This window comes from Zophobas morio, unplaced genomic scaffold, assembly GCF_036711695.1.
Source record: "Zophobas morio isolate AGI-343-1 ecotype UQ-CSIRO unplaced genomic scaffold, CSIRO_AGI_Zmor_V1 ptg000021l, whole genome shotgun sequence".
NCBI lineage: Eukaryota > Metazoa > Arthropoda > Insecta > Coleoptera > Tenebrionidae > Zophobas > Zophobas morio.
Genome location: NW_026972126.1, coordinates 28,646,492 through 28,674,410, shown reverse-complemented (window position 1 = coordinate 28,674,410; position 27,919 = coordinate 28,646,492). Strand labels below are relative to the sequence as shown.

The following is a 27,919-nucleotide window of genomic DNA, read 5'->3' as shown; positions in this document are numbered from 1 at the left end:
ATACAAAATAACTATCAATCATTATAACAACTGTTGCAACTTACCTCTTTTTGTTGACGATTGTTTTTAACGTCAAGTATAAACAAACAATTTAAATGCTATACCTTGAAAATAACCACTATCGGTTCTGTTAAATTCAAAATTTTCTAGAACTTCAAACTAAGTTTACCTACTAGATTGACGTTGGTTTAAAATGTCGATCTCTTTAAGCTGGTACGACTCTATCATAATTCTATGTTAGCATTTAGCACATTGATAGGAATTTATTTCGGATGCTTCGGAACCAAGCAATCCACGATCAGAGAGTACCTCATGGGAGGCAAAAACATAAAAGTTGTTCCAATCGCGGGATCAGTAGCAGTGAGGTACCTCGGTACATATTTCTCTCTCTTAAACTAACCCTGGATTTTAGCCATATTTCAGGTAACCTACTTGCAGGATCGGTGGCCGACGTATACAGATACGGAGCTAGCCTTTGGTTATTCTCGGTTGCTTACGTAATCATGGATTTCCTTGCTGTTTATGTTTATCTTCCAGTATTCTTCAAAATGCAAGTGATCAACATTCACGAGTATCTGGAGAAAAGGTTTGACAAAAAAACACGAATGTTGGCTTTCGTGTTCTACGTGTTCTCCAAAATTCTTGTATTTCTAATCCATGCATACACGCCATCTTGGACTTTTGCAACCGGTACTGTTCTTACTTTGGTGACAATATGTTAATAGTATTGTTGCAGCTACTGGGATTAACGTCAATTTGATTGCAACTGTCTTGTGTGTGGTTTGTGTGTTCTACACTTCAATAGGGGGTTTGCAAACTGTAGTTTGGACTGATTTTCTCCAATTTGGAATAATAGTAGCTTGCCTATTAACTGTTTTTGGTCTCGATGCATCTGGAGGAATATCATGAATTTGGAGCATAGCAAAAGCTGACGAAAGACTAGGAACCTTTAAGTAAGGTTTTGCTACTAACTCAACTTTTTTACAAAATTTTCTTTTAGTTTCACTGTTGATCCTATAGCAAGAGATAGTTTTTGGGGAACTGGAACTTCTTAAGTCTTATCGTACATTCTTGTATGCCATCTGGAGGAATATCATGAATTTGGAGCATAGCAAAAGCTGACGAAAGACTAGGAACCTTTAAGTAAGGTTTTGCTACTAACTCAACTTTTTTACAAAATTTTCTTTTAGTTTCACTGTTGATCCTATAGCAAGAGATAGTTTTTGGGGAACTGGAACTTCTTAAGTCTTATCGTACATTCTTGTATGCCTACAAAATTTGACGAAAAACAGAGAGTACTGGCGTAGAACAAGCGTTAGAAATTTTTGAAGAAAAAAAAAAAAACAGGACGTTGGTATTTGTACCAAAATATTTAGATTAAGTAGGTGTAAAGTGTAAAGTGGAAGTATACTTAATGTAGCTTTTTGTTAGAATAAAATAAAACCGATTATCATAGTTTTTGAATACAGTTCGTCAAATTTCCTTGCATAATTTTTTTAATTGATGTATAGATCTTACTGGTACAACCTCGAACATGCACACATCACCATGAATCATTATAACAAGCTACTATGTCGCATGTCGCAAACTTTGTTTGAGATGTCAATCATAATCCTGTCGACTCTTTTAATTAGTACTTCAACTGCCTTCTAGAACAGTGTCGACTTAGTCAAAGTGAAGCTTTGTTCATCATCATGTCGCCCACTTTAACCTGGTACGACTACATTATCTTCGCAGGCATGTTGGTACTCAGTACCACAATCGGAATTTACTTCGGGTGTTTCGGAACTAAGCAATCCACCATCAGAGAGTACCTCATGGGGAGCAAAAACATGAAAGTGGTTCCGATAGCGGTATCAGTAGCAGTGAGGTACCACTTCAAGATTATCTCGCCTCATTTAACCCAGGCAATTTTAGCCATATTTCAGGTACTTTGCTTCTGGGAACGGTGGCGGACGTGTACAGATACGGAGCTAGCATCTGGCTATACGTTGTATCGTACACGATTATGGGTTTTCTTGCCGTCTATGTGTACCTTCCAGTGTTCTTCAATATACAGGTTAGCAACATTTATGAGTACCTGGAGAAAAGATTTGATAAGAAAACGCGAAAGTTGGGATTCGTGTTTTATGTACTGTCTGAAATTTTCACGTTTCCGGTGCATGCGTACACGCCATCTTTGACTTTTGCAACAGGTACTGGTACCAACTTGGGTGGCAATAACATAATAGTAACGTTTTAGCTACTGGGATTGATGTTAATGTGGTTGCTACCGTCTTATGCTTGGTTTGTGTTTTTTATACATCGATAGGGGGTTTAAAGACTGTGGTTTGGACGGATTTTCTCCAATTCGGGGTTATAATAGCCTGTCTTTTGACAGTTTTTGTGACAGGTCTTGATGCGTCTGCGGGAATATCATCCGTTTGGAATACAGCAGTGGATGGCCAGAGACTACATGTTTTTAAGTAATGATTTACTACTAATCCGACGGTTGTACAAGTTTCCTTTTTAGCTTCACTGTAGACCCCACGGCAAGAGATAGCTTTTGGGGGTACGCCATAGGTTCTACCGCAACAGCTATCACCTTAACAATCGTCCACCAAACCGGTGCCCAAAAATTTCTAACATTACCAACATACAAAGACTGCAAACAGTCAGTCATTTATACTGCATTCAGTATGTGTTTAGTGCACACATTCAGCGTTTCTATTGGTTTGCTAACTTATTCCAAATACAAAGACTGTGATCCTGTAACTAGCAAAATAATATCAAAACACGATCAACTTTTTCCGTATTTCGTAACAGATATCGGTAGTAGCATTCCAGGAATTTCTGGTCTTTTCATAGCGACCATTGCAAGTGCATCCCTTAGGTACTACTTTCTCTTCTTCTATGCTGTATACATAAGTTGTTGCAGTTCTATGTCGTCCAACTTGAACGCTTTATCTGGTGTTTTATACAAAGATCTAGTGTGTTTATTTTACAAAGAGAAGCCTTCAGAAAAACGGGGTAGCAACATTCTGAAAATGATAGTACTTGTGGTGGGAGTTTTGTGTACTTGTTTGGTTTTTGCAGTGGATAAACTGGGAGAAATAATTTCTGTTACTTTGACGGTTTGTGGAATCACACAAGGACCTTTGCTTGGTGTTTTTACACTAGGAGTCCTTTTTCCAATAGCTAACCACTATGTATGTGGTACTTGGTGATTGAGTGAGGTACTAATATTTGTTTGAAGGGGGCTTTCTACGGTATGGTTGGGGGTTTTACAGCAGTAGCGAGTGTAGCACTTCCTGCTAAGTACTACCAGTTGAAAGGATCGATTAAATATCCTACTAAACCACTTTCGATTAATGGATGTGCTCATCAGAATTTGGATACTTCCAACTACACTTTTTCAAATACAACTTTGTGAGGAATGAGAATTACTTGGTGACAGTTAGTAGTGACGATTTTTTCAGAAATCCAATGCCCGCAGTACCTATTATTTTCAGAATATCTTTTTACTATTATGTACTGATTGGAAGCACCATGACTGTAATTGTTGGTTTAATTATTAGCTGTGTGACAAAACGGAACTCTACAAACGACAAGAACCTTCAAAGTCCTATCATACATTCTTGTATGTCCGCAAAATGTGAAAATGAGCGGAACGTAAAGTACAGTGGTATAGAACAAGCGTTAGAAATTCTCGAAGAAAAAAACTGATACAATTATTATTGTTATTTTAATAAAATGTTTTAGGTTGAGTAATTTATCTAATTTTATTTTTCTAAATAAAATAAGACTGACTGTTTTAGATTTGGTTCAAGGCTCTTCAACCTTTCTTTTATAGTGTTTCATAAACTTTATGTACTGTTAAAAACAGTACTTTAATAAAAATAGTACAAACTTAATCTAAACAAGCGCTATGAATCATTGTAATATATAATGCAATAAAGACGCCATTATTTCGTAAAATTTATTTCAGATGTCAACCATACATTAACGATTTATGTTGAAACATTTAAAACCACTACCTTTCTAGAACGACGTCGATTTTGTCAAACAGTGATTTTCTTCACATCATGTCACCCTCTTTGGGCTGGTACGACTACATAATTTTCGCCGGCATGCTGGTGGTCAGTACCATAATTGGTATTTATTTCGGATGCTTCGGAACCAAGCAATCCACGATCAGACAATACCTCATGGGAGGCAAAAACATGAAAGTGGTTCCGATTGCGGTATCCGTAGCAGTGAGGTACCACTACACAAATTTCTCTTCCTTAAACTGACCTCAGATTTTAGCCATATTTCAGGTGTTTTGCTTTTAGTCACGGTGGCCGACGTGTACAGATACGGAGCTAGCCTTTGGTTATTCATGGTTAGCTACGTCATCATGGGTTTTCTTGCCGTTTTTGTCTATCTTCCAGTTTTCTTCAAAATGCAAGTTACTAACATTTACGAGTACCTGGAAATAAGGTTTGACAAAAAAACACGAATGTTGGCTTTCGTGTTCTATGTGCTGTCCGAGATTCTTATGTTTCCGCTTTATGCGTACACAGCAGCTTTGACTTTTGCAACCGGTACTGTTGTAACTTTAGTGGCAATAAAATAATAGTACTGTTGTAGCTACTGGGATTAACATTAACTTGACTGCTACTGTCTTGTGTGTGGTTTGTGTTTTTTACACTTCAATAGGAGGTTTGAAGACTGTAATCTGGACTGATTTTCTCCAGTTTGGAATAATAGTAGCTTGTTTTTTGACTGTTTTTGGGATAGGTCTTGGTACATCTGGAGGAATAACATCAGTTTGGAGTACAGCAGAAGTTGGTGGAAGACTAGAAATTTTTAAGTATTTTTTTGCGATTAACTCAACTGTCCTACAAAGTCCTCTTTTAGTTTCACTATTGATCCTACCACAAGAGATAGTTTCTGGGCATATCTCATAGGCACCAGCTTTCTAGCGACTACCTTAATAGTCGTCCATCAAACCGGTGTCCAGAAATTTTTGGCCTTACCAACATTCACAGACTGTATATGGTCAGTGGTGTTTACTGTCTTTAACATGTGTTTAGTGAACACGTTGGGGGTTTTCATTGGTTTAGTAACTTATTCCAGATACAAAGACTGTGACCCTTTAATTAGTAAAAAGATATCAAAACACGATCAACTCTTTCCATATTTCGTAACAGACATCGGTACGAACATTCCAGGAATTACAGGTCTTTTTATAGCGACCATTGCAAGTGCATCCCTCAGGTACCACTTTTTCTTCTTATATGTTGTACACTAGACGTACATGGTTCTAGCTCAATATCGTCGAACTTGAACTCTTTATCCGGTGTCATCTACAAAGACTTTGTGTGTTTGTTTTTGAAAGAAAAACCCGAGAAACAGAGTAGTAATAGTCTGAAGATAATAGTATTTGTGGTTGGATTGTTGTGCACTTGTTTAGTTTTTGCTGTGGAGAGAATGGGAGAAATCATTTCTATCACCTTGACGATTGTGGGGCTTACGCAAGGACCTTTACTTGGCATTTTTACGTTAGGAGTTCTTTTCCCAACAGCTAATCACCATGTATGTCGCACTTCCAGAAATTATATAGAGACGGTAATTTTTTTTGAAGGGGGCTTTCTATGGGATGGTTGCAGGATTTATAGCCGTCTCGAGTATAGCAGTTCCTGCTAAGTACTATCAGTTGAAAGGGTTTATTACAAATCCAACAAAACCACTTTCTGTTAGTGGTTGTGGTCTTTCCAATCAAACTCTAAGTATTTCGAAACACATATCTTCAAACTCAACTTTGTAAGAAAGATTTAATGTACTCAGTCTGAGTACTGACGTTGATATTTTTTCAGAAATCAAATTCCACAAGTATCGGTGATTTTTAAAGTGTCGTTCTACTATTATGTACTGATTGGTACCATCGTGACTGTGATTGTTGGATTAATCGTTAGTTGTATAATAAAACGTAACTCTTCAGTAGATAAGAATCTTCTAACTCCTGTCGTGCATTCTTGTATGTCTACAAAAGATGAAGATAAACAAAAAGTGGTGTACACTGGCGTAGAACAAGCATTAGAAATTCTCGAAGAAAATAATTGATGCAGTACAGGTTCTTATTTGTAATCATAACGTTTTAGGTTAAATAGGTGTGAAGTTGACGAAAGCGGTTATTTATGTAGCGTTTTGTTAGGTGTTAAATAAAGAGCACTACTTAACTTGGAACAAGATTCTTCAACTTACCTTGCATAATTTTTGGTGATGAATATTTTTGCCATCAAAAGTATCGAGCAAACGAAGAAGATCATGTCACACAGATTTTATTTCATCGCTTAGCCTACCAAGGTACGAAAACGAAGAACTTAATATCAATGCGAGTTTTTCGGTCATGTGGAATACGACTAATCTGGACCCTGTGGAGCTTCCCGAACCGGAATTCATTGCAGTGGATGGGGGACTGGAAGACGAAATTAAAGTAGAAATAAATATGATAGAATTTGTATGCCCTTTTTTAATGAAGGCTGAATTAATGTACATGAGTTTTATTTTTATACCTAATTTACAACTCTTACGTCATGAAGGCCAATTAATTTTTTTTCGTTTTCAATCAATTTATTGATAAAATAATTTCAAATGTCTTTAAAGTTTGGTACAGGGGAGGACGTACGACTGGACTTGGGAATGGTGAACATATGGTATCTTGTCATTAGAAAGAGGTTTCTGGTGAGGATTGTTGAGCTGCTGAGTAGGCTGATGGAGTTGAAACCGTTTTCTGGAGGAGTTGATAAGGTACTGCATTAGTACGTAGAAAAGTAACATCATTTTTTTTGTATAAGTTGTCAGTGAATTGAGGGCCAATGTCAATTATGACTAAGAATTTGGAAAAGCGACGAATATGGTTGAGTCAAAAAAAAGAAAGAAGTTGTTTTGATTAAATAATTAAAAAAATACAGACATATATTTCATTATTATTATCACTATACCGAGAGACAATAAATTACCTGAGTAAAAGTAGAATACATTTTCCATATTCTTGTAAATACAAAGCAACTGTGAATTATTATAATAAATGTTTCAATGTAAGTGCCTTTGTCTGTTTACGATTATTTTTAATGTTAAGTACAAACAAACAATTTAAATTCTATACTTTTAAAATAACCACTACCTGTTCTGTTGAATTCAAATTTTGTCTGTAGTCTAGAACGTCAAATTAAGTTTATTAGATTGGTGTACCTTTTAGAATGTTGGTCTGTTTAAGTTGGTACATTAATATCATTCTATATTCCAGGTATATTAGCACTTAGTATCTTGATTCTAATTTATTTCGGATTCTTTTGAACTAATCTACCCTCAGAGAATACCTAATGGGAGGAAAAAACACGAAAGTTATTTCAATTGAGATATCAGTACCTATGAAGTACCACTGTACAAGAGTCTTCACCTTATGCTAATGCCGGATTTAAGTAATTTTTGCTACTAATCCGACAGCTTTATAATGTTTTCTTTTAGTTTCACTGCTGGTCCTACTGCTAGAGATAGTTTCTGGGGATATGTCATAGTCATAAGTACCAGTTTCATGCGATCTTATAGTCGTCCATCAAACTGGGGCCCAAAATGTGAAGACGAATTGTAAGTAGCGAACACTGGCGTAGAACAAGCGTTACAAATTCTCGAAGAAAAAATTGATACAGTACATATTCTCGTTTGTAATTATAATGTTCTAGGTTAAAAAAGGTGTATACTTAGTTGACGAAAGCAATTATTTACCATTTAAAAGTCAAGGTTTTGCGATATATTTGAAACGGAAGTATAATGTAGCGCTTTGTTAAAGTAAAGAGTGCTACTTACTTAATTTGAAACAAGATTCGTCAACCGTCCTTGCATTTTTTATGATGATGGACATTTTTGTCATCAAAAATCTCGAGAAAACGAAGAAAATCATGTAAAATTCGACTACAAACAAAAATTATACCATTACAGGCAGTATTTCATTAAAGTAGTCCAAAGTTAATCGAAACAAGCTTTACCATATCGTTGAAATTACCCATTGCCATGAATCACTGTAACATACATATATTGTAATAAAAGCGCCATTGTTCCGTAAAATTTATACGAGATGTCAAGCATAAACCAACGATTTATATACAGAACATTTAGAACCACTATCTATTCTTTAAAATTCGTATATTTACAACCTTCTATAACGGCGTCGACTTAGTTAAACTGAGTTTTTCTTCAGCATCATGTCGCCTTCTTTAACCTGGTACGACTACATAATATTTGTAGGTATGTTGGTGCTCAGTACCATAATCGGAATTTATTTCGGCTGCTTCGGGACCAAGCAATCCACCATCAGGGAGTACCTCATGGGAGGCAAAAACATGAAAGTTATTCCGATAGCGGTATCAGTAGCAGTGAGGTACCACTTTAAGATTGTTGTTCCACTTAATCCACGCAATTTTAGCCATATTTCAGGTACCTTGCTTCTAACATCGGTGGCGGATGTGTACAGATACGGAGCTAGCGTCTGGTTATACGTTGTGGCGTACACAATAATGGGTTTTCTTGCTACTTATGTTTACCTTCCGGTGTTCTTCAAAATGCAAGTAACCAACATTTACGAGTACTTGGAGAAAAGATTTGATAAGAAGACTCGAATGATAGGGTTTGTGTTTTATGTATTGTCCGAAATTTTCACGTTTCCGGTACATGCGTATGCGCCATCTTTGACTTTTGCTACAGGTACTACTTCAAACATGTCTGCGAATAAAATAATAGTACCTTTGTAGCTACTGGAATTGATGTTAATTTGGTTGCTACCGTCTTGTGTTTGGTTTGTGTTTTTTATACGTCGATAGGGGGTCTGAAGACTGTTATTTGGACGGATTTTCTTCAGTTCGCAGTTATACTAACCTGTCTTTTGACTGTTTTTGTGACGGGTCTTGATGCGTCTGCCGGAATATCATCAGTTTGGAATACAGCAGTGGATGGTCAAAGACTACATGTTTTTAAGTACTCTTTGCTAATAGTTTGATAGTCGTACAAACTTTGTTTTAGCTTCACTATAGACCCCTCAGCAAGAGATAGCTTTTGGGGATACAGCATCGGTTGTACTACGATCGCCACCACCTTAATAATCGTCCACCAAACCGGTGCCCAAAAATTTCTAACTTTACCAACATTCAAGGAGTGCAAACAGGCAGTTATATGCACTGTGTTCAACATGTGTTTAGTACAGACATTCGGTGTTGCCATTGGTTTGCTAACTTATTCCAGGTACAAAGACTGTGATCCTCTAACTAGCAAAATAGTGTCAAAACACGACCAACTCTTGCCGTATTTCATAACGGACATCGGTGCTAGCATTCCAGGAATCTCTGGTCTTTTTGTAGCTACTATTGCAAGTGCATCTCTCAGGTACTACTTTTGCTTCTCTTATGGTGTATACGCAAGTTGTTGCAGTTCCATGTCATCCAACCTAAACGCTTTGTCTGGTGTCTTGTACAAAGACCTCGTATGCTTATTTTTAAAAGATAAATCTACAGAAAAACGGGGTAGCAACATCCTGAAAGCGATAGTACTCGTGGTTGGAGTTTTCTGTACATGTTTGGTTTTTGCGGTGGACAAACTTGGAGAAGTACTGTCTGTTACTTTGACGGTTTGTGGAATTACACAAGGACCTTTGCTTGGCGTTTTTACACTAGGAGCTCTTTTTCCGTCAGCTAACCACCATGTATGTGGTACTACGTTACAGATTGAAGTACTAATATTTGTTTGAAGGGAGCTTTCTACGGTATTGTTGCGGGTTTTCTAGCAGTGGCAGGTGTAGCACTTCCTGGCAAGTACTACCAGTTGAAAGGAGCGATTAAAAATCCTACGAAACCACTTTCGATTACTGGGTGTGGTGTACTCAATCAGAATTCGAGTACTTCGTACCACATATCTTCCAACACAACTTCCACAATACAATTTCCACAAGTACCTATGATTTTCAGAATATCTTTCTATTATTACGTACTGATTGGATGCGTTGTGACTGTAATTGTTGGTTTAATCATTAGCTGCATGACCAAACGAAACTCTCCAACCGACAAGGACCACGTAAGTCCTGTCGTACAACTCTGTCTTTCCAAAAAATATGAAGACAAAAAGGGAGTACCGTACAGAGATGTAGAAGAGGCGTTAGAAATTCTCGAAGAATAAAACTGTTTCGTTACCCAATTTGCCTTTTAATTACAGTATTTTACGAACTGTTGATAGCAGCCGTCTAATAGTACTATAATAATTCAAGGTTTTTGTGTTGTATTAAAACAAAAGCAACAAAGTTGTTCGACTTTTATTCCGTACTAGTTTAATGGCACCGCCATGCCTTCACTCACTTTAACCTGGTTCGACAATCTCATTTTTGCCGCAATGTTGCTGCTTAGTGCTTTAATAGGGATCTACTTTGGATGCTTTGCAACGACGCAGAGTACCGCCACTGAGTACCTACTACCGGACAAAAAAATGAAAATTTTCCCGATTTCGGTATCCATTGACCATTGCTATCAGATGAACCAAACTAATTCTCGTCGCGTGTTAACTGAAACATTTTTAGCCACATTTCCGGTACTACTCTTCTAGGAACTCCGTTTGGGGAATCACTCAAGGACATTTAATAGGTATTTTTACATTGCGAGTATTGTTTCTAATGGCGAATTCGCAAGTACGACATTTTCTTAATTTAGTAAAAATACCGTGACATTTTAAGGGCGCGTTCTATTGTAGTACTGGAGTACTGGAGGTGTTTTAATAACTTTGTGTCTAGCTCTGCCAGCGGTTGTGATGCACTGAATCACACAAGTACCATCAATAGTACTATCATATCAAACACAACTTTGTAAGTATTCAAACAAGCTAATAGGTATTTTTGATTTATTCCAGCGAAATTTGGAGAAATCTAATGAAACAAGCTGACGCACCTGCTATTTTTAAGTTGTCTTTCTATTTATACATAGTGTGTGGACTATTAACGACCGTTATTTTTGGATTAGTGATTAGTTATACGGTGAAAACCAAGAGTAATGCTTTCGAGGATAGAGATCTTCTAAGTCCTGTGGCTCAGTTTTGGTTATCAAAGCAATCTAAAAGGGACAAACTATCATATTCTAGCGTTGAAGGGGCCCTAGATGTTCGAAACAGTGGCGTAAATAGCACCCCCGCAAACCTAGCAATGCGGGGGGGGGCGCAGCGCCAAAAGGGGCGCAGACCGTAAAGTAACCGAAAAAATGTACAAACGAGTAGTACATATTTATATTACTTTTTAAATTTGGTGCATGAAGGCGCTTACTATAAACTGCGGGGGGGCACAGTGGAAGTTAGCTACGCCACTGGTTCGAACCGGAAAATTAGAAAAGCATGTAATTATAATTATAATCGCACGAGAGATAAAAATAACAATTTATTCCACCGTTATACAGACTTTTTTACCACATTTTTTTATTGTTTACCAACGAGTTTTCGGCGCTATGTCCACTGTAATTAGTTTGCGGCACAGCTCACTGTCACGGCATAGTCTGCTGCAGATCACAGCTGCTTATGCTGCGACTCGGCGAGTTGACGCAACAAGTGCGCATTGCACCTGCACACACAAACATAAACATAACCTCCTATTCAAATGCTGTTTTTGTTTACATTTCTGGTGTAATTTATTTTTATTCCATTCGGGTTTACACATGTATTTTTGATAAAAGTAATGAAGAAGAAGAAATGTGGCAACAGGTGCTGTGTCCCGACTTGTGAATTTCCAGACGATGGTACTTTGACGTACCATCAGTTCCCTAAAGCTGGCACGAAAGTGGTGATTAAAAATGCCCAGGGGCAGGCATTTTATTGTGATCGGCGGAAAATATGGGAGGACCGCGTTGGGGCGGATTTTGCAATTCACAAAACTTCGAAAGTGTGCTCTATCCACTTTGCAGAGGAAGACTATTGTTTAAAATCAAGTAAGGATTTTTTCGTAAATTAAATCAGGGTGGTAGGATGTGGGTGGGGCTTAGTGATGCACCAATCGATGCGGGGCAATTTAGTCATGTAGCCGGTTGCGTTTTTTTTTTTTATCAACCAATGACAGGGTTTATTTGACCAATTACCAGGTATGGCAGCGGTAATTTCCCAACCACAAAATTAGTGAAATTTGTGGAATTATGAGGTGTATTCACTAAACAGAAATACCTTTTTTTAAGAATGATCATGACTTTTTTTAATCAAATTACCAAATTTGAGCACAATAAAGGCACTTATATTTTGAACTTAAATCCATTTTGGAGGTATTTTGAATATTATATTTATCATATATTATTAGTAAAAAATTACAAAAATGTGTCGTTTTGGTTATAGGACAACAAATTGGTAACAGACGGTTGTTGCAAACAGCTGTGCCAACTCTATATCTACCTGACGAGGAAAATAGTGCTTTTACAAAGTTCAAACAGAAACCAAAATTGTTAGGAGAAGTCGTTGTGAACGACAACAGCACACCAATCCGCAGACGTTTACGGTTACGAACAAAAAGATCAAAATCTCAGAATGATCCACAAGAAGATCAAATACCCTCGGTAATTACAATGTGTACGACATTCTAAATTTTGAAACAATTTATTTTAGGAACGCATTGTTAGTCCAGGTCTAGAAATAAACCGTCAAGATACAAACGAAAAAAGCCAAAAATTGACTCCAAATTTAGAATCAAGAGCAACTCCAGCAACTATTCCGCAAGAATTGTCCTCTGAACCTCCAAAAAATGCCCTCCAGATGGCAGAAAGTGCAATATTCGAAACCATCGTGATATTTAAAACCGAAGACGTAGAAATCACCGAAAATGACGTGAAAGAAGAAATCAAGACCGAAGAAATCAAAAGCGACAACACAGAGCACGAAAAAGAAGCGTTCCTAGACATGGTCCTAATGCAAACGAGTTACGAAATGGAGAAGTTTACGTCAGGTACTTACAGTACCTTATCCTACTTATAAAATCGTAATTAAAAATGATGCCAAATACTGACCAAATTTTATTATAGAATGACAGTAATACAATGTAAGCAATACTAGTATTTAAGTACAATCCAGTATTAAATTTAAGTACTTGTCATGTTTAGTCTCTCTCGCTCAGTTCCTTCTCCACCGGCCCCCTCCCAAACATCTTCCGGTTTTTCGTGTAGGGAATAATGAGAACAAGTACTCCGGCAACGGCAATCCAAACCGCCCCCAAATGGAACGAGTAACTCCAAGTTTTCGTCAAATCGGCAAGTAGTGCTACGGTTCGTTCGTCTTTAGAACGTTTAGGTGTGTTGGGTTGGTACTTACCTGCGAACGGGGGTCCCCCCAGGTGTCCCAAACCTTCACACAGCAACTGCAAACCGTACGCTTTGGTGAACGTTTCAAGAGGAAGCAGTTCCACCAACATCACAGGAGTAAATGAGAAACTACTCGCTAGGAAAACTCCGTACAGCGCGCCGAAGATGTGGAGGACGATGTAATTCTTGGTGAAGATGTAGATGGCGGAACAACATGCTCCACACAGGATGAGACAGACGCCATAGGTTTTTGACACGTTGGTCCACGGTTGGTCTCCCGCCCACCCTAAAACTACCTACAATATGTGTGACGAAAATTACAGTTAGTACGAAGTGGTACCATTCCGATGGTGTTGGCCACTCCGATGCCGGATAGGACGTACGAGGCTTCGTCTTTGGTGTATCCGAGGGCTTCCATGTGATCTACTAGGTAGAAATACGGCGTCATAAACCAAGCAAAAAGAATGATAGTCGAGACAGACAATAAGAAGAAATGAAACTCGTCAAAGAGATTGACTAGTTTGATTAACCCCGCGTACCACAGCTGAAACGTTAATGCGAGGTACAGAAGGACGGTCGAGACCTACTCACCTCATCCTCGTCTTTGAGGAGAGTCGTCATGGACACCCTGTATATATTAGGACAGCTCGATGCCCTCAACCTGTACTTATTTTTATTCAAAACGGCCCCCCGGTGTATCGAATGCCTAGGGAACCTCATGTTTTTAAAATAATTTTGGTGCGGAGTGGTAGAACTGAATTGTTTTACCAGCCAAGAGGTAGTCTCCGGTTTTTTGGCTTTTTTCATTAAAGGCTCGGCCTGCTCAGGGAGCGAATACTGAAAGCAACGTCATCAATGAATCACACAGTCGTACGAAGTACCTGATGCGTGATGGGTTTCTTGTCGGATTTTTTCAGCTTGAGGGAGAACGTCACAGGGATCCGGGGCCCCAAACTGGGATTAACCAACGTGTTGAGCCCTTTCTCGGACGTACTCCTACAGTGTAAAAGACTGGGGTAGTTCTCCACGATGATCCGATACAACTTTTTATTTTCTTGGAGCTGCTCGAGGACTTCGGCTGGGACCTGGAGAGAGATAGAAAGTGAGTACCGAAGTGGTATTAAACAAACACTCACGGACTCACGGTTTCGTTCTGTTTGACGAATGTCGGGAGATTGAGGACGGATTGGTGGTGCTCCTTTTGCCCCTTTTCTTCGCGCTCGATGGAAGTCGCCAGAGTTTGGAGAACGTACTCGGCGTCTTGACCATTCTTTAGTAGGCTTCGGATGGCTTCTAGGTCCATTTTCTGACTTGGGGTGGATACGTTGGACACCGAGCTCGTCTTACTGGATAGTTTGGAGTGTTTGTTCTGTTCGAGGATCCAGTCGGGGTCCCTCATTAGAGCCCCGCACACACACATATTCAAGAGGGTACCACTCAAGAGGATCACGGTCCATCGCCAGCCGTACTCGTAGAGTAGCATGGTGGTGAAAGGGGCATATACGAAAGTACCAATACCGGTACCACAAGCCCCTAGTCCCACTGCGAGATTTCGCCTTTTCTCAAACCAAAAGGCTATGGACACCACCGCCGTGATGTACGTCAGTCCGAGTCCCATCCCCGAGATAATTCCAAACGTGATGTACATGACGATCACACTGTTGGCGAAGTAGCTCAAAATGAACCCAGCAGCGGACACCAATCCACCTAGGATGGTCATGGTCCGGCACCCATACTTATCAACCAGGGCACTCATTACAGGCCCCGTTAGAAGTGGTACCGCGAGGAACAAGCTCCCGATCCACGCCGTGCTCGACTTAGAGGCTTCAAATTCGTCGATGAACTCGGTGTAGAGAGTCCCGAAGGAGAAACTAATGCCGTCTTGGATTAAAGAGATGATGAGGGAGGCTAAAACGATCATCCAGCCCCATCCGCCGTCCGGGATTTTGGGTCTGTTGGTCAAGGCGGAGGCTTCGGTTTCGTTTTCGTCGTCGTCTACTGGCACCACTGTGTCTGGCATCGTTCACTTGAAGAAGAATAGCTGCATCCAACGCTTGGACCAGTTTTGGAGCCTCAATCTGGGGTCCCTGCTCAGTTCGGTGGTGCGTGAAGAAACGAAGTGTTTGATGGTGAGATTTCTCATCAATTACCGGAAAGAGGACACTTGTGGACTAAAAGAGCACTGCAACGACTAGGGTTTAGACAGAAGGGGAGTGTGAAGGCTTACCTTGGGTAAAGACAAGGCAGCTAGAAGGCACTGGGTTTTCGCATCCTGAAAAATGGATTAGTGAATTTGCTGGTGATATAAATATCAGATTTGTGGCCTTGCGTTGGACTTGACTAATTATTTATAGGCACGTATCGGTTTATTTTTGTTTTGTCCACGCAACCGGGTGCTAGCCAGGTCGGGTAAAAACTACAACGCACTACCTTTATGGAAGAAATATATATCGAGAATGTAGCCTTCTTTTGCATTTTACATGATCTACCCCCTCCTAGTGGGATTGTTTGTATTCGCTCATAAATTAAAATCGGGCGTTATATAACCCATCGCATGTCACATGCGACGTATATTTTATCTTATTTGTGTGTTTGGTGTCAATTTGCATCGCTCACGTTTGCCAGTGCGAAATTTGGGACGAATTTTCTGGTTAGGACCAGAAAATGTTTGCGCACTAATTTATTCATAACAAGTCGGAGCACGACGGTGTTTTTCCGCTCGCGATTTATCGGAAGATATCATTTACGAGTAATTACTAGATTGAGTGGTTTTTCTGGTAACGGTTTAACCTTGCGGGCTACAAATTGTTCATTTGTGCTAATGGTTATGAAATCGATTAAGTAAAAAATCAATTGTGTGGGTTTATTTATAAAGTTATAGGTTGATGACTCTAATTTTTAGAACCGATTGTTGTCCAACTATCACTTAAGTAATTAAGTCCAATTTCATCAGTTTCTGGTTTCTCGCGTTTCTATTATTGGCTCAATTAGGGATATGGGGTTGTTTAATTGAATTAATTGGATGGAACTAGATATTTTTGGATGGTCACAAGGTTCCGTAGTTGTTCCGGAGACAAACAAATTTTCATAATCGTAGATAAAAATTCTCCGTTTTAAATTCCGATTGTCTTATATTATTATTACACAATACAATTCTATGTAATTGTGCAATTATATTGTGGCACTGAATTTTAATTCTGAGGTTTTCAAATCTTATTAATTTTCATTGTTTCAAATAAAACTATAAATATTGGAATTTTCAATGTTCAGGGCATTTAAATAAACACTGTCTCAACAAACCGAACAAGGTCATAATCATAACATTATATTGTACGTGAAATTGTTCCAATGTAATTACACCTGTAGTTTTATTACCGATATGATTCAAAGTACACCGTAAAGTGAACTTGCTATTTAATGTCCGAAGGTTGTCAACGTAGAATTTTGTAGCGCTTATCGACTTTTGCTATTAATCATAAATTAGCATGAAACGACACTTTGGCAAATTTATTTAAGAACCTCGTATCGACAAGGCGGCAAAGCCAGTGCCTACTTCGACTAAAATCTAAATTCACCTAAAATTCCAAATAACTTGAAAGTCATAAAGTTTATGGAACAATGCACATGACAGAACAACAAAAATCGCAGCGGATGCTTTCTGAGTTACTTACAAAAAATAATTCGTTTTTTATCGATTTTTTTATCTTATCAACACTTCCGTTTGCTGCGTTTTCTCTCCTCGGAAGACCAAACTTCCACCGCGTCTCACGGACTCAGCACACCCCTCCCGCGCCGCCGCCACTGGCCTAATCAATGAGTCTCATTTAAACCCCTGGGGCAATCCAGTGAGAACCGGATTTTACTGCCCATTCAAAAATCCGTGCGTTTCAACAAACTTCTCCGCTTTCACTCGTTCACGCATTCAGCAATTTTTTTCATTCAAACCAACTCCAAACGCAAAAACCGCCTCACCTCTAAACCCTCAAAAACCAATTGGCACTACTGCTTTTTTTGCTTAACTGTCAGCGGCACCAAGGCGCCTACGATCGCAATTAAAAATATCAACTTATATAATGTTTGGTGGCACGGTCGCATTCACATGGTGTCTAATTCACAGCGCGGCCTACTACGACAAGACGTGCGTCCGACTTTGGCTCGACTGACGTCAGGTTTACATGCAATGAACTTTTTGCCTAGTATGATAGCGGCGTACGTCGACTCGTGCCAGTGGTCCTCAAACTGTGACGCTGTCGGTGGGGGGCGGCTCAGAACTAAGTTACATACATAGATTTAAAATAGGTCGTGTTTGATCACTATATATGTAAATCAAAATATCACGAGAGTTTCGTTGAAAAAGTGAGCGTGGTTTTTTGGTAGAAAAATGCCATATTTATCAAAATTATTCGATTATTAATTTAAATTAAACACGGAATATTTTTCAGTTTTTATTGATTGAACGTGACTCCGGCAGAACGCGCTATATCTTGGATGTAATCGGGGAACCCCCTGGCTAGGATCGGGTGGTGGGGCGCCAACTGCGAATCGCACATCACCCCCAGCCTCACGTGATCGGCGTACTCGTTCAGACACAGCGACACGCCTACAATATCAATAAGTACCATCTGTCATAAAGTGCGACAACTTCTTACTCGAATTGGCTTGCGGTGGCCTCCAGTAGATGACGCTGCTGACTTCTTGTCCCCAGAGGGTGCGTTGGCTCACGTTCGGGTACCGACTGGTCAGTTCCGTGACAGAGACGGCATATTTCCTCGACAAGTACCGTAGATAGACTCCCAGAAGCGACAAAGGTAGAATTTTGGTCAAAAAACCGAACTTGGTCTGACACAGACTTAGAAGGTGTGAAAGACCTTGTTTTTGTAACGAACCTGTGAGGTTGTTTTTGATATCGACTAAGTTTTCGAGTACCGAAACTTCCTTCTCAGGGTCTAGAATGGGTAAGTTTACACAAAGAATCCCGCTGACTGAGTCCTCCGGTTTGAGGTACGGCCCGGTACCGAAAATGTAGTTTGAATTAATGTTGCGCAGACTCACCGGGAGGGAGTCCGGGATGAGGTGCTTCGTGTGGATAAAGTACCTTGAAATGCAAGCAGATATAGACGCTAGCATGATCTCAATTTCCGAAGCTCCAGTCGATTTGGAAATGGAACGAATGAATTCGATTTTAACTGGGTCTGACCATGCTACCGATTTTCGACCACACAGAGTAATAGTTTGGAAAGACTCCTTCTTGAGGAGAATATCCTCGATTATGGTTCTAGGAGCCTTCACTATTACTACAGTGTAGAAGAAAAGTTCTCGCAAACATCCGAAGAGCAATGGGACGTAATCGTACAAAGTACCAACGAGAGTACCGCTATATTCACAATAATGCTGCGTTATGCAGTTGAAAAGGGCACCCATTTCACGAAACAGTACCATGTGGAAATGCAAAGGAAAAATTATAACGGACTTTAAAAGTTTGGCTAGAATTTTGAGAGCGTTGCGAGGGTCCGCAGTCACTAAAACAGACTTGGTTAAAGTTAGAGGTGTGATTTTTCTTTTCTTGCACTCTCGTTTAAGAGTGCGCACCACGAATTTACCCCTCGAGAGATAGTCATTTCGGATGACTCGAAACCCTTTACGACACTCCTTCACCGTTGAAACTAAAGCCACAAGAAGGATTGCTTGAAACTGGAAAACCCCTGGAGTACTTTTCAGAAGCTCGGTACACTCAAGAGGGTCATAATTCGAGACGAATTCGTTCCAGAAGTTGGAAATTTCTTCACTTAGTCGTTGTTTGAGTTTAGGGATTGCCACAGGTTTCGGTAGTACCTCTACTAGCGGGCTCTTGGACGTGAAGGTACTACAAGAGAAACGTACTGTGAATTTTCTTCAAAGTTTTACTCACCCGGGAACTTGTCTTGTTGGTGGTATTAGCGGAAGAAGATCCCCGATGTTTAATCCATCGTTTAAAAGGACGTGGTGCAATTTTAAAAGTACGTAGTGGTGGTCTTCACTGGATGGAATAATAATGACCTGCCATGGAGGAGTATTTTGGGGTAAGTACTTCGACACGATCTCGCTAACATAGTCTTGAATGTTGTACTCAGTGACAGAACGTCCTTTGTAACTTAGGGGTGCAACGGTGATGTTTTGGTCAAGGTCGAATTTAGCCCTTTCCCAAGCATAGGTACCACACCGGGCCACCAAACAGTGGCGTAGTCGGGGGAAGGTGAGGTTCCCCGATTTGTCTCTCCTGCGTACGACTTCCTACAATAGTAAGTGTGGAAATTTTGTGCCATATAGGTCATTAAGAAACTGTTTGAATAGGATTTGGCTAATAACTGTGCCTCGCAGCACCCCAGAAGTTAGTTTGGGCGTTTTTACCTGCAGGTGGCGCCTGATGGCTTCTGGTTGTGCTTGACCTTTGACACTGAGAAGCACCGAGATGATCCCTTGATTTCTGTGGGTGTCCAGTAGCGTTCTTACGGTGGTGGTTTTAAGGAATTCGACTTGTGGGTGGAGGATTGAGATTCCAAAGAGCCAGAGTTTGTGACTGATGCCCAAAACTGTCATCACAATATAAAAATAAATTGCGAAAGTGTTTTTTATTCAAAATGTGGGAAAATATGAGCTCACCGCAGTAACTAAGACCTAGTACAGGTAACAATAGCACTGTGAAATAAAACAAACCAAAAGTTGCGAAAAAGTCTAACATTTTGGCACTAAAACCACGATTTACACATCCTAGCACTATGACAAATCACTCTGTTTTATAAATAAAAATTATGACATGTGCGATTAAGTTATCAGTACGACCTCTGATCCTCAAGAATGTAAGAATGTCGATGTTTGTTTTGTGTCAATTGTTATGGAGAGGTACGGTTATCAAGAATCGTTCGACGATTTTCACCTGGTGGGAAGTACTGGGTGGTACTTTTTGTAATCAGAGTGCGTAGAGCGAAATTTTGGAATATTTTGATATTGGGAGACAGAAAATTTTAACAATGACGATGATGGAGCAAAGTTCGCGTCGTCAACAATCGGACATGCCGAAATGCGGTGTCCAGGGACAGAGTTCATCGCACGATTTTTCTATTTTATTTTCACGAGTTTGGGTAGAATTTTTAGGAAAATAAAACGCAAATAGCGCAGAATTTATTACTTCCACTGACTAATGACCTTATTTCTCTAAAGTACACACACACGCAAGATCGATTTCACCTTCCCGCCCTTTCAAACATTTAGCACCCCATTTGTCAACACCATCTTTAAAAAATTAATAACCCTTCCCGATATATAAAAGTGTCGAAGTTTCTCACACCCTCATAAATCCTTCAGACTTTCCACCCCTTTATTCCACAACACGAACGCGTCCATTCGTGGCAAGCTTTACATCCTCCGTGCTAGGGGTAACAGAGAACTGAGATCAATAAACTACCTCAGAAACATCTGGATTTCAGAACTGATATGACAATATAGGAAGTTGGTGTTAAAACATGTGATTGTTGGTAGAGATAACGTGTTTTATTGAATGTGATTGAAGAAAATGAGAGAATAATGAATAAATTGGATTATAATGGATGTAAGAAGAATAAAAAATCGCTTGATTGCAACAGAGATGAATTCGACTTATCTTTGCTCACAAATGCTCATGTTTTTGGTTAATTGAGAAATCGTGTTTTTTTAATTGTTATGGTTGAACAACGACATATCAGTCGACATATCCGGGAAAAAATGGAAGACAATAAGTAGGAGCTTTGGCAGGAATACAAAACAAGTGGAGGAGGCCTGGGGAGAAACATGAGGTAAGTTTTTAAAAAATAAAAAGGTTTGTTATCACTATGCCAGAACCTTGGTCTATTTTAAGTGAATCACTCTTCTTGTTATTGAGTGTTGAAATTAACTCGAACCTGATAAGAACTATTTCGACAATAACAGTTTTTTGGTAAAGTTGTACAGTACAAGAAGATTTATTTGAACGTGAACTACTAATTTTAAATCTCTCTTTCTCTCTCTCTGGCAAAAAAATTTAATTTTTTGATGATAGTTAGTGTAAAACAACTAAAATTTTCTTCTAAATTGACTGCACTGCACACTTTTTACAGATGTATCATTAACATGGACATCCACTCTCCAACTGGCTCTTTCAACCCCTAGAATGCTCTTCTACCAACTACAAAAGAAAACCCTTCTCACAACATGTTTAGTGATAGCAACAATTTACATGATCCAGCCTCAAAACCGCACAATCTTCAACCATTTTTACTATTATTTGTACCCGAGAAAGAGCATACAGTGCTATCACACCAAATCGGAAACTCTTCCAGACATATCAGATAGCAAACCTGTTAGAGGAAGGTCTATTTTCTTCCATGAGACATCCTGTAATTCGCATTTAAACGGTAAGAATTGCTGATTATTTGAAAATGCCGCCTCTCAGAAATGCTCTTAGAAATTATTGTTTTTACGATCAAATGATGTCAGAGAATTTGATTAGTTGACTGTCACTTTCCTACCACACTGGTATTAATGATGCAGAAGTTATCGCTTCTTAATATTCTCTGATTTCGCTTGATTTTATTCAATACATGGTCTATATTCTTTTTACGTTGGTGGTATTTCCACTGCATTTTCAAATATTTATGTTTACGTGCTTTAGAACAAAACTGACTTCATTTGAAGCTGAAATAAAAAAAATTGGTTGTAAGTTATTTCGTCCCTAACGTACAACCTAAAAAATTCCGCTTCTTTGAAAAATTATGAAAATTTTTTGCTAAACTATGTAAAGTAAAAACCAGTGGCGTAAATAATACTCCCGTAGTCCTCAGGTCTCGAGAAATCAGGACATTTTAAAGTCGAAAAGTCGAAACATCGAAAGATTGAGTAATCGAAATATCAAAAATTTAAAAAATCTGAAACTTAAAAAATCGAAAAATTGAAAAATTCCCAAAACTGAAATGTTAAAAAATTGAGAAATCGAAAACTTGAATGATCGAGAAATCAAAAAAATGAATAAAACAATCGAAGAACTTAAAAATCGAAATCAAAATATCGAAAATTTACAAAATCGAAAAATTGAAAGATCGAAACATTAAAAAATTGCAAAATCGTAAAATCAAAGATTAAAAAGTCACAAAATTTTGAAAAATCGAAATATTGAAAAATTCCAAAACTGAGATATTGAACACTCGATACACAGGTAGAAATGGGAGACCGTAGCTTACGCTCGGTAAGTAAAAAATATATTACATATTCTCTCCCTTTTAAAACTATAAATAGCCACAGGCAAATTTTTTTTTCATCGGTGTTTAAAAATTGGCGCCATTTGTGTTAGTATCGTGCCATTAAAACAAGCCCGCATAGTGTGCGGCAAATCATGTAAAGTAAACGGCCACTCAAAAACAAACTGTACAAACTCAAAATTCACCTTTCCAGGTAAAATATACATAACTGCGCGTCAAGCATGCGCCGTCGAATCCGCCGCCCGACTGAACCCAAATTTCGAGGTTAATTTACTATTCGCATCCCCCGGGGTCTTCAGATTTGAGAATACTGAATCCGACAGATTTCTCCAGTCCCTGTTGAGTTACAGAAACGTCAAAATACACCACGTGGACTACGGCCGCTACACCAAAGACACACCAGTGGAAGGACTCTACGAAAAGGGGCAACTCGAAGTGTCCTGGTACGCCCAATCGCACGCTAGTGACGTTTTAAGGTAAAATCGCTCGACAGATGGTGCCTTTATCTACACCTCTCACTTTTCCAGATACCTCACCTTATACAAATACGGCGGCATCTACCTCGACCTTGACGTAATCGTAATCAGATCTTTGGAACTCCTGGCACCTAATTATGCCGGATCCGAATCCACTCGAAACGTGGCAGCCGGTGTTCTAAGTTTTAGCCCAGATGGGTTAGGGCACGAGTTGGCCAAACGGTGCTTGGAAGACTTAAATGAAAATTTCAAGGGCTACGATTGGGGCTACAACGGGCCTGGGGTTATCACGAGGCTACTAAAGGATATATGTGGGGCTGACACGGCCGAAGAAATGGTGGCTAGGAGGTGTCAAGGGTTCAGGGTTTTCCCCAAGAAGGCCTTCTATCCGATTTCGTGGTGGGACTGGGAGATGTATTTTGACGAGAAAGATACCCAAAAAGTACTCAATATTTCGAAAAATAGTTATGTTATACATGTCTGGAACAAGCACAGCGGGAATAAGCGGGTTGAGGTTAAGGGGAAGACGGCGTATGCCATTTTTGCTCAGAAATTTTGTCCAAAGGTGGTCGAACAATGCGGGTATTTGTTTTAGTTGTGCTCAAATGGAAGTGTCCAAATTTTCTTGTTGTGGGTATTTCTTAATTTTGGAGACATATCGCTCATTTTTAGATTAGGTTTTCGTTGTGATGTTGCTCATATCTTCAGGTCAGTCTTCAGATGATCGTAGGGTTAAAGTTTTGATTTTTATTAGTACTCAGTTTTTGAAGACTGGCCTATTACCTAAAAGACAGTATTCAAAGTTGTTGTGATTGTTGTTGGATTTATAGCCAAGTTAGGTGGGTTGTTAGGTTTTATACTAGATTGTTCAGTTGATATTAGCAATAAATTTTTTCGACAATGATGTTTCCTGCGTTTGCTTTTCCTCAAACCTGAAAATACCTTAGAAAGATAACTTCTACAATTTTTTTTCATTTCACAGATACAAAAAAAAAACATAAATCAACCTATAAAGTATAAGTCAATCAAAGCTGTCTCAACCCTTGGAATTAACTTCTGCTTAAACCTCCAAACTCTCGTATCCACGACAGTTCGTCTCTTCAACTCCTCACAGTTCCTCAACTCTTTAACACAGTCACTCCTGTAGTGCTGCATTTGGGCTAAATCCACCCCAATGTTGAGATTCTCGCAGCCCCACCAGCCAGAACACCACAAAGAAATGTGGTTATAGAGTGCTAACACCCTTTCTGTGTCATGGAAGCCCTTAACATAGTCACCTTCAGGCGAAAACTCCTCTGCCCTTGTAACATGTGTTAAAATATGCATATAACCTGGAATATCCCCAACACTGTGTACAAGATGATCAAAAAAATAAATGTTTCGGGCGAGGTAACTATCCGCCAGTCCGTTTCGAGCATGTAGGTACGTCATCAGGTCAGACCAGTTACCAGCTTTAGGTACAATCACTTCGTCTATGTCCAAAGAGACAATATATTTGTATTTGTACAAATAAGTGTACAGACAGTCGTTGAAAGGAAGAACTTCTTGTAACCGACGCTCAACTTTATGCTCATGTAGAAACTTGGCTTGAAAATCAGGAGTGTTGGAGTAGTTACCTACTAGAGTCAAAGGGGTAATCGCAATTCGGTTCTGGTTTTCGTAATAGTCTAACACTTTCTGGACATTGGAGTGAACACTGAATTTGTAGAAGTGAATTTTGGTGGCTCCTGTAATAGCCAACGTGATTGGCGCAGTCGGTGGAACTTGTACTTACCAAGAAGAGTGACGAGCTCGATCCATTCCACCAGTCTTATACTAATATCATCGTGAGGAAAATTCAGACCTTTAACGCAGACCACGAAATCTTCCTTCGTGCTAACTTTTTCGTAAACTACGGTCAGTCTGTTGGTGGCTAGGTCGCATTTGTTTGCAACCAGAGATACATATTTAGGTATTCGTTCGTCAGGAGTGTCACAAGAAAACACGAAGGGTTGGAAGAACGTTTCAGCTTGTTCCCAGTCCCCGTTCCAAATCCAGAAGTGGCTACTTTCCACAACCGCCACGTCCTCCTTGTCGTACCAAATTTGGCAATAGAATTTTTGTGGATTCGTGTTGTCCAGCATGCCTAAAATTCGAATAGTGGGGTACTGTTTGGAGAATAACCCAGACTTCTGGCGGTCGTCCAAAAATGCGCTCATTAGTTGCAAAGTACCGTGCTGGGTTTTTTGGATTTGCCACGTCTTCGTGTACTTTAAAACATTCTTCGGAAATTGGCTACACTGTGGTTTTGTGGCACTATTTTGTGAATAGAGCAGCCATATTATCGTGAATGTTACACCAAGTAGGGTGACCTGTTTCCAGCGGACCATTTTTGGGTTTTGGGAGCTGAAATCGAGGTAAAGGGAGTTTAGACGGCGCATTTATTAATACCGCGGAAATCAATAGTCGTTGCATTTGAATTCCGTTGCGAAGGAAGCAGTTGAGGTATTTAATACTTTATTGATTGTTCGCAGTTATTTAGGTTCTAAAACAAAAAAATTAACTTTAGGAGGGCTTACCTTAAACCTGTAAACGGCTAATAGAAAGTTATGAGTGAGAGAAAACATGGATGGTTTGTTGATTTTTTTGTTAGATAAGATATCGCTAATGGTGGTTGTTATCTTTATTTAAAAAATGTCTGTGTGTTCGTTTATTTATTTATCGGGGAATCGAAGTCGTTGCAAATATGTTTATTCCGTTTGTCGTCGCTAACAACTGATCTAGTTTAAAGCTTCAGTGCTTTATAAAATATAGATGCTTTGTGTGCTTGTGGAGATATGACGTGTTGTAATGTTACAGGGTAATAACGGGTCAATAACACTGAAAGAGAGAAAGGTAAATAAAGTATGATGTGGCTTGGAAATAGAAGTATATTGAACAACCACACCTGCAAAGAGACGGCCACCGTACCCAAGAATTTTTAGTCGAGGAGATTTTTGCTTTACATTATTTCTCTCATATTATTTAAAAAAATATAAATCAAACTAGTAGTTTCATGAAATTATATATTTGCGCATTTCAATAGGTTTTGGGGAATTACAGTATATTTAAATGTTTATCAAAGTTTATTCTCTTATACGCGTTCACGCACAACAAAAAACATGAAAATTTGGTGAAATCTGTACCGGATGTCGTGTGACATATTTTTTCTGCCAGTTGTATATTTTGCGGTTACTTTGAAGTAGATAACAAATCATAAACGGCTTTGTCTAATATATTTGCAGAGAGATATTGTACAATAACGCATGTACTTTATTTTACGCCAGTTTGGTATGCAGAATTATCACCAATTGATTTGTTTTTGCAGTTGTTCAGTTTCCATTTTTTCTTTGAATTCGTGTAGTTTTTGTCACCTACACACACGATTTTTAATACATACGTCTTTCCGTTTGTTTACAAAAAGTGATAAAACCTATCAAGAGCATGTCGATATCTACTTATCAGTAACAATACTGATAAGTAGATATAGTAAATTTTACCACATGCACAAGCACTGTATCTCTCTTGTACCAATTTTTTGTTGCCACGTTCTACTCAATTTAAACCATAGAAATGTTCATCCAGTTCAACAAAAAACTTATAGTTATATTGTTTTTGTTCGCAGCCATAATCTATTATTTGATGTATTTCTTTCAACTCAAGACTCCTGACAATGACAATCCAACTGGTCACCAGTGCTACCACCAACACTCCGAATCTCTACCCTCCATACAAGATTCAAGACCCAAAGACAAGTCCATCTTCTTTCACGAGACATCCTGCAAGTCTGCCCAAAGCGGAAAAATCGTCATTACCGCACGCGAAGCCTGCGCTGTGGAATCAGCTGCCAAGCTGCACCCGAACTACGAAACCTACTTACTTTACGTATCACCCGGTATAATTAAGAACGAAGGGACCGAATCAGATCGCTTTTTACAAGCCCTATTGTCGTACGACAACGTAAGAATCCGCCATCTCGATTTAGGAAACTACGTCGAAGACACCCCTGTGGAGTCCCTTTGGAAAAGGGGGACTCTAGAAAGGTCCTACCACGTTACGTCGCACACCAGCGATCTTCTAAGGTAGGTGATACAACTTTCGTGGGGTAAATCACCTATTTCAAAATTTTTCCACAGATATCTCACTCTGTGGAAGTACGGCGGCCTCTACCTCGATTTAGACGTCGTGGTGATCAAACCCCTTGACACTCTCCCCCCTAACTACGCCGGCGTCGAATCCGACTCTCTGGTGGCCGCAGGTGTCATCAATTTGGAGTCCGCGGGTCTCGGACACGTCCTGGCCACCTACTGTTTGAAAGATCTAAGGGAGAACTTCAACGGAACGGAGTGGATCCGAAACGGGCCTGGGGTTATCACTCGATTGGCTAAAAACATCTGCGCTAGTGAGAATGTGAGGAATTTCATTGGGCGGGATTGTGCGGGAGGTTTTAAAATTTATCCGAGTGAAGCGTTTTACCCCGTGCCATGGTACAACTGGACTATGTACTTTATGGAAGAGTACGTAAGGGACGTGGAGGTGATGACGGAGGATAGTTTTGTGGTGCACGTGTGGAATAAGCTTAGTTTTGAGAGGAAGGTTCCGGTGGGGGCCAAAGTTCCGTATGTTTTGTTTGCGCAGAAGTTTTGTCCGAAAGTGTATCAGGAGTGTGAAAGGTATTTCTGATTTGTGTCTTCACGGAGACTTTGAACGGGTATTTATTTAGCCAAGAAAGTGTAAATTTTTATCGTTGCTGTCACACAATAAAGATATTTCATTTTTAGACTTCTGAATCACTCGTTCTTTTCAGGGCAATTATTTAGTGTAAAATTGACACTTTTTACTTTTATTTACATATGTTTGC

General features: G+C 39.3%; 9 protein-coding genes and 1 long non-coding RNA gene across 14 annotated transcripts; 7 read left to right on the top strand and 3 right to left on the bottom strand.

The window, feature by feature from the left end:
- Positions 1 to 558: 558 nt before the first annotated feature.
- On the top strand, positions 559 to 1,380 carry LOC135133073 (uncharacterized). The gene is made up of 4 exons (XR_010281140.1): positions 559 to 690; positions 737 to 953; positions 1,001 to 1,143; positions 1,191 to 1,380. It is a non-coding gene; the product is annotated as an uncharacterized LOC135133073 (long non-coding RNA).
- Positions 1,381 to 1,503: 123 nt separating this feature from the next.
- LOC135131858 (sodium-coupled monocarboxylate transporter 2-like) lies at positions 1,504 to 3,705 on the top strand. The gene is made up of 8 exons (XM_064059705.1): positions 1,504 to 1,592; positions 1,670 to 1,870; positions 1,918 to 2,195; positions 2,243 to 2,465; positions 2,513 to 2,872; positions 2,918 to 3,188; positions 3,236 to 3,408; positions 3,459 to 3,705. The coding sequence occupies exons 1-8, from the start codon at positions 1,504 to 1,506 to the stop codon at positions 3,703 to 3,705; spliced, it is 1,842 nt and encodes a 613-aa protein (XP_063915775.1).
- Positions 3,706 to 4,036: 331 nt separating this feature from the next.
- Positions 4,037 to 6,207, top strand: LOC135132764 (sodium-coupled monocarboxylate transporter 2-like). The gene is made up of 7 exons (XM_064060960.1): positions 4,037 to 4,240; positions 4,288 to 4,565; positions 4,612 to 4,834; positions 4,882 to 5,241; positions 5,292 to 5,559; positions 5,609 to 5,787; positions 5,841 to 6,207. The coding sequence occupies exons 1-7, from the start codon at positions 4,065 to 4,067 to the stop codon at positions 6,085 to 6,087; spliced, it is 1,731 nt and encodes a 576-aa protein (XP_063917030.1). The 5' UTR covers positions 4,037 to 4,064; the 3' UTR covers positions 6,088 to 6,207.
- Positions 6,208 to 7,363: 1,156 nt separating this feature from the next.
- On the top strand, positions 7,364 to 10,206 carry LOC135131992 (sodium-coupled monocarboxylate transporter 2-like). 2 transcript variants are annotated; one of them, XM_064059892.1, is made up of 8 exons: positions 7,364 to 7,448; positions 7,495 to 7,614; positions 8,272 to 8,404; positions 8,450 to 8,727; positions 8,775 to 8,997; positions 9,043 to 9,402; positions 9,448 to 9,718; positions 9,766 to 10,206. In XM_064059892.1, the coding sequence occupies exons 3-8, from the start codon at positions 8,274 to 8,276 to the stop codon at positions 10,186 to 10,188; spliced, it is 1,686 nt and encodes a 561-aa protein (XP_063915962.1). In that variant the 5' UTR covers positions 7,364 to 7,448; positions 7,495 to 7,614; positions 8,272 to 8,273; the 3' UTR covers positions 10,189 to 10,206. The 2 variants fall into 2 exon arrangements, with proteins under 2 accessions (XP_063915962.1, XP_063915961.1); XM_064059891.1 differs by lacking the exons at positions 7,364 to 7,448; positions 7,495 to 7,614 and having other exon boundaries at positions 8,197 to 8,404.
- A 1,180-nt stretch (positions 10,207 to 11,386) lies between these two features.
- LOC135131993 (uncharacterized) lies at positions 11,387 to 13,114 on the top strand. Its single transcript, XM_064059893.1, has 3 exons — positions 11,387 to 11,969; positions 12,364 to 12,581; positions 12,631 to 13,114. The coding sequence occupies exons 1-3, from the start codon at positions 11,720 to 11,722 to the stop codon at positions 12,994 to 12,996; spliced, it is 834 nt and encodes a 277-aa protein (XP_063915963.1). The 5' UTR covers positions 11,387 to 11,719; the 3' UTR covers positions 12,997 to 13,114.
- On the bottom strand, positions 13,022 to 17,498 carry LOC135131991 (monocarboxylate transporter 13-like). Of its 2 annotated transcripts, none has more exons than XM_064059888.1 (8): positions 17,292 to 17,498; positions 15,547 to 15,591; positions 14,464 to 15,501; positions 14,201 to 14,404; positions 13,911 to 14,156; positions 13,660 to 13,863; positions 13,330 to 13,615; positions 13,022 to 13,278 (listed from the first exon to the last, which is right to left on the bottom strand). In XM_064059888.1, the coding sequence occupies exons 3-8, from the start codon at positions 15,337 to 15,339 to the stop codon at positions 13,118 to 13,120; spliced, it is 1,977 nt and encodes a 658-aa protein (XP_063915958.1). In that variant the 5' UTR covers positions 15,340 to 15,501; positions 15,547 to 15,591; positions 17,292 to 17,498; the 3' UTR covers positions 13,022 to 13,117. The 2 variants fall into 2 exon arrangements, with proteins under 2 accessions (XP_063915958.1, XP_063915960.1); XM_064059890.1 differs by having other exon boundaries at positions 14,464 to 15,490.
- Positions 17,499 to 17,751: 253 nt separating this feature from the next.
- Positions 17,752 to 20,117, bottom strand: LOC135131964 (uncharacterized). The gene is made up of 5 exons (XM_064059845.1): positions 19,959 to 20,117; positions 19,707 to 19,888; positions 19,228 to 19,589; positions 17,969 to 19,182; positions 17,752 to 17,919 (listed from the first exon to the last, which is right to left on the bottom strand). Exons 1-5 carry the CDS (start codon positions 20,035 to 20,037, stop codon positions 17,765 to 17,767), a joined length of 1,992 nt encoding a protein of 663 aa, XP_063915915.1. The 5' UTR covers positions 20,038 to 20,117; the 3' UTR covers positions 17,752 to 17,764.
- Positions 20,118 to 20,170: 53 nt separating this feature from the next.
- On the top strand, positions 20,171 to 23,944 carry LOC135131966 (lactosylceramide 4-alpha-galactosyltransferase-like). The gene is made up of 4 exons (XM_064059847.1): positions 20,171 to 21,127; positions 21,428 to 21,724; positions 22,758 to 23,040; positions 23,092 to 23,944. Exons 2-4 carry the CDS (start codon positions 21,481 to 21,483, stop codon positions 23,633 to 23,635), a joined length of 1,071 nt encoding a protein of 356 aa, XP_063915917.1. The 5' UTR covers positions 20,171 to 21,127; positions 21,428 to 21,480; the 3' UTR covers positions 23,636 to 23,944.
- A 48-nt stretch (positions 23,945 to 23,992) lies between these two features.
- On the bottom strand, positions 23,993 to 25,694 carry LOC135131965 (uncharacterized). The gene is made up of 3 exons (XM_064059846.1): positions 25,599 to 25,694; positions 24,815 to 25,425; positions 23,993 to 24,767 (listed from the first exon to the last, which is right to left on the bottom strand). Exons 2-3 carry the CDS (start codon positions 25,407 to 25,409, stop codon positions 24,043 to 24,045), a joined length of 1,320 nt encoding a protein of 439 aa, XP_063915916.1. The 5' UTR covers positions 25,410 to 25,425; positions 25,599 to 25,694; the 3' UTR covers positions 23,993 to 24,042.
- A 39-nt stretch (positions 25,695 to 25,733) lies between these two features.
- On the top strand, positions 25,734 to 27,838 carry LOC135131967 (lactosylceramide 4-alpha-galactosyltransferase-like). Of its 3 annotated transcripts, none has more exons than XM_064059850.1 (3): positions 25,734 to 25,914; positions 26,684 to 27,140; positions 27,195 to 27,838. In XM_064059850.1, exons 2-3 carry the CDS (start codon positions 26,701 to 26,703, stop codon positions 27,739 to 27,741), a joined length of 987 nt encoding a protein of 328 aa, XP_063915920.1. In that variant the 5' UTR covers positions 25,734 to 25,914; positions 26,684 to 26,700; the 3' UTR covers positions 27,742 to 27,838. The 3 variants fall into 3 exon arrangements, with proteins under 3 accessions (XP_063915920.1, XP_063915919.1, XP_063915918.1); XM_064059849.1 differs by lacking the exon at positions 25,734 to 25,914 and adding an exon at positions 26,310 to 26,349; XM_064059848.1 differs by lacking the exon at positions 25,734 to 25,914 and having other exon boundaries at positions 26,493 to 27,140.
- The last annotated feature ends 81 nt before the right edge of the window (positions 27,839 to 27,919 follow it).

Excerpts from the sequence above, each read along its gene's own strand:
- LOC135131858 (XM_064059705.1), top strand. The coding sequence starts at position 1,504 with ATGTATAGATCTTACTGGTACAACCTCGAACATGCACACATCACCATG. Across the intron at positions 1,593-1,669 it reads TGTCGCATGTCGCAAACTTT|TCAAAGTGAAGCTTTGTTCA; the intron begins GTTTGAGATGTC and ends GTGTCGACTTAG. Across the intron at positions 2,196-2,242 it reads ATCTTTGACTTTTGCAACAG|CTACTGGGATTGATGTTAAT; the intron begins GTACTGGTACCA and ends GTAACGTTTTAG.
- LOC135132764 (XM_064060960.1), top strand. The coding sequence starts at position 4,065 with ATGTCACCCTCTTTGGGCTGGTACGACTACATAATTTTCGCCGGCATG. Across the intron at positions 5,560-5,608 it reads TCCCAACAGCTAATCACCAT|GGGGCTTTCTATGGGATGGT; the intron begins GTATGTCGCACT and ends TTTTTTTTGAAG. Across the intron at positions 5,788-5,840 it reads ATATCTTCAAACTCAACTTT|AAATCAAATTCCACAAGTAT; the intron begins GTAAGAAAGATT and ends ATATTTTTTCAG.
- LOC135131992 (XM_064059891.1), top strand. The coding sequence starts at position 8,229 with ATGTCGCCTTCTTTAACCTGGTACGACTACATAATATTTGTAGGTATG. Across the intron at positions 8,728-8,774 it reads ATCTTTGACTTTTGCTACAG|CTACTGGAATTGATGTTAAT; the intron begins GTACTACTTCAA and ends GTACCTTTGTAG. Across the intron at positions 8,998-9,042 it reads CAAAGACTACATGTTTTTAA|CTTCACTATAGACCCCTCAG; the intron begins GTACTCTTTGCT and ends ACTTTGTTTTAG.
- LOC135131993 (XM_064059893.1), top strand. The coding sequence starts at position 11,720 with ATGAAGAAGAAGAAATGTGGCAACAGGTGCTGTGTCCCGACTTGTGAA. Across the intron at positions 11,970-12,363 it reads AGACTATTGTTTAAAATCAA|GACAACAAATTGGTAACAGA; the intron begins GTAAGGATTTTT and ends TTTTGGTTATAG. Across the intron at positions 12,582-12,630 it reads AAGAAGATCAAATACCCTCG|GAACGCATTGTTAGTCCAGG; the intron begins GTAATTACAATG and ends AATTTATTTTAG.
- LOC135131991 (XM_064059888.1), bottom strand. The coding sequence starts at position 15,339 with ATGCCAGACACAGTGGTGCCAGTAGACGACGACGAAAACGAAACCGAA. Across the intron at positions 14,157-14,200 it reads AGAAACCCATCACGCATCAG|TATTCGCTCCCTGAGCAGGC; the intron begins GTACTTCGTACG and ends CGTTGCTTTCAG. Across the intron at positions 13,279-13,329 it reads GGGGGGACCCCCGTTCGCAG|CACTACTTGCCGATTTGACG; the intron begins GTAAGTACCAAC and ends AACGAACCGTAG.
- LOC135131964 (XM_064059845.1), bottom strand. The coding sequence starts at position 20,037 with ATGTTAGACTTTTTCGCAACTTTTGGTTTGTTTTATTTCACAGTGCTA. Across the intron at positions 19,183-19,227 it reads CCAACAAGACAAGTTCCCGG|TACCTTCACGTCCAAGAGCC; the intron begins GTGAGTAAAACT and ends TTTCTCTTGTAG. Across the intron at positions 17,920-17,968 it reads GCCACCGCAAGCCAATTCGA|GCGTGTCGCTGTGTCTGAAC; the intron begins GTAAGAAGTTGT and ends TTGATATTGTAG.
- LOC135131966 (XM_064059847.1), top strand. The coding sequence starts at position 21,481 with ATGCTCTTCTACCAACTACAAAAGAAAACCCTTCTCACAACATGTTTA. Across the intron at positions 21,725-22,757 it reads CTGTAATTCGCATTTAAACG|GTAAAATATACATAACTGCG; the intron begins GTAAGAATTGCT and ends TCACCTTTCCAG. Across the intron at positions 23,041-23,091 it reads CACGCTAGTGACGTTTTAAG|ATACCTCACCTTATACAAAT; the intron begins GTAAAATCGCTC and ends TCACTTTTCCAG.
- LOC135131965 (XM_064059846.1), bottom strand. The coding sequence starts at position 25,409 with ATGGTCCGCTGGAAACAGGTCACCCTACTTGGTGTAACATTCACGATA. Across the intron at positions 24,768-24,814 it reads CGAGCTCGTCACTCTTCTTG|GAGCCACCAAAATTCACTTC; the intron begins GTAAGTACAAGT and ends TGGCTATTACAG.
- LOC135131967 (XM_064059848.1), top strand. The coding sequence starts at position 26,632 with ATGTTCATCCAGTTCAACAAAAAACTTATAGTTATATTGTTTTTGTTC. Across the intron at positions 27,141-27,194 it reads CACACCAGCGATCTTCTAAG|ATATCTCACTCTGTGGAAGT; the intron begins GTAGGTGATACA and ends ATTTTTCCACAG.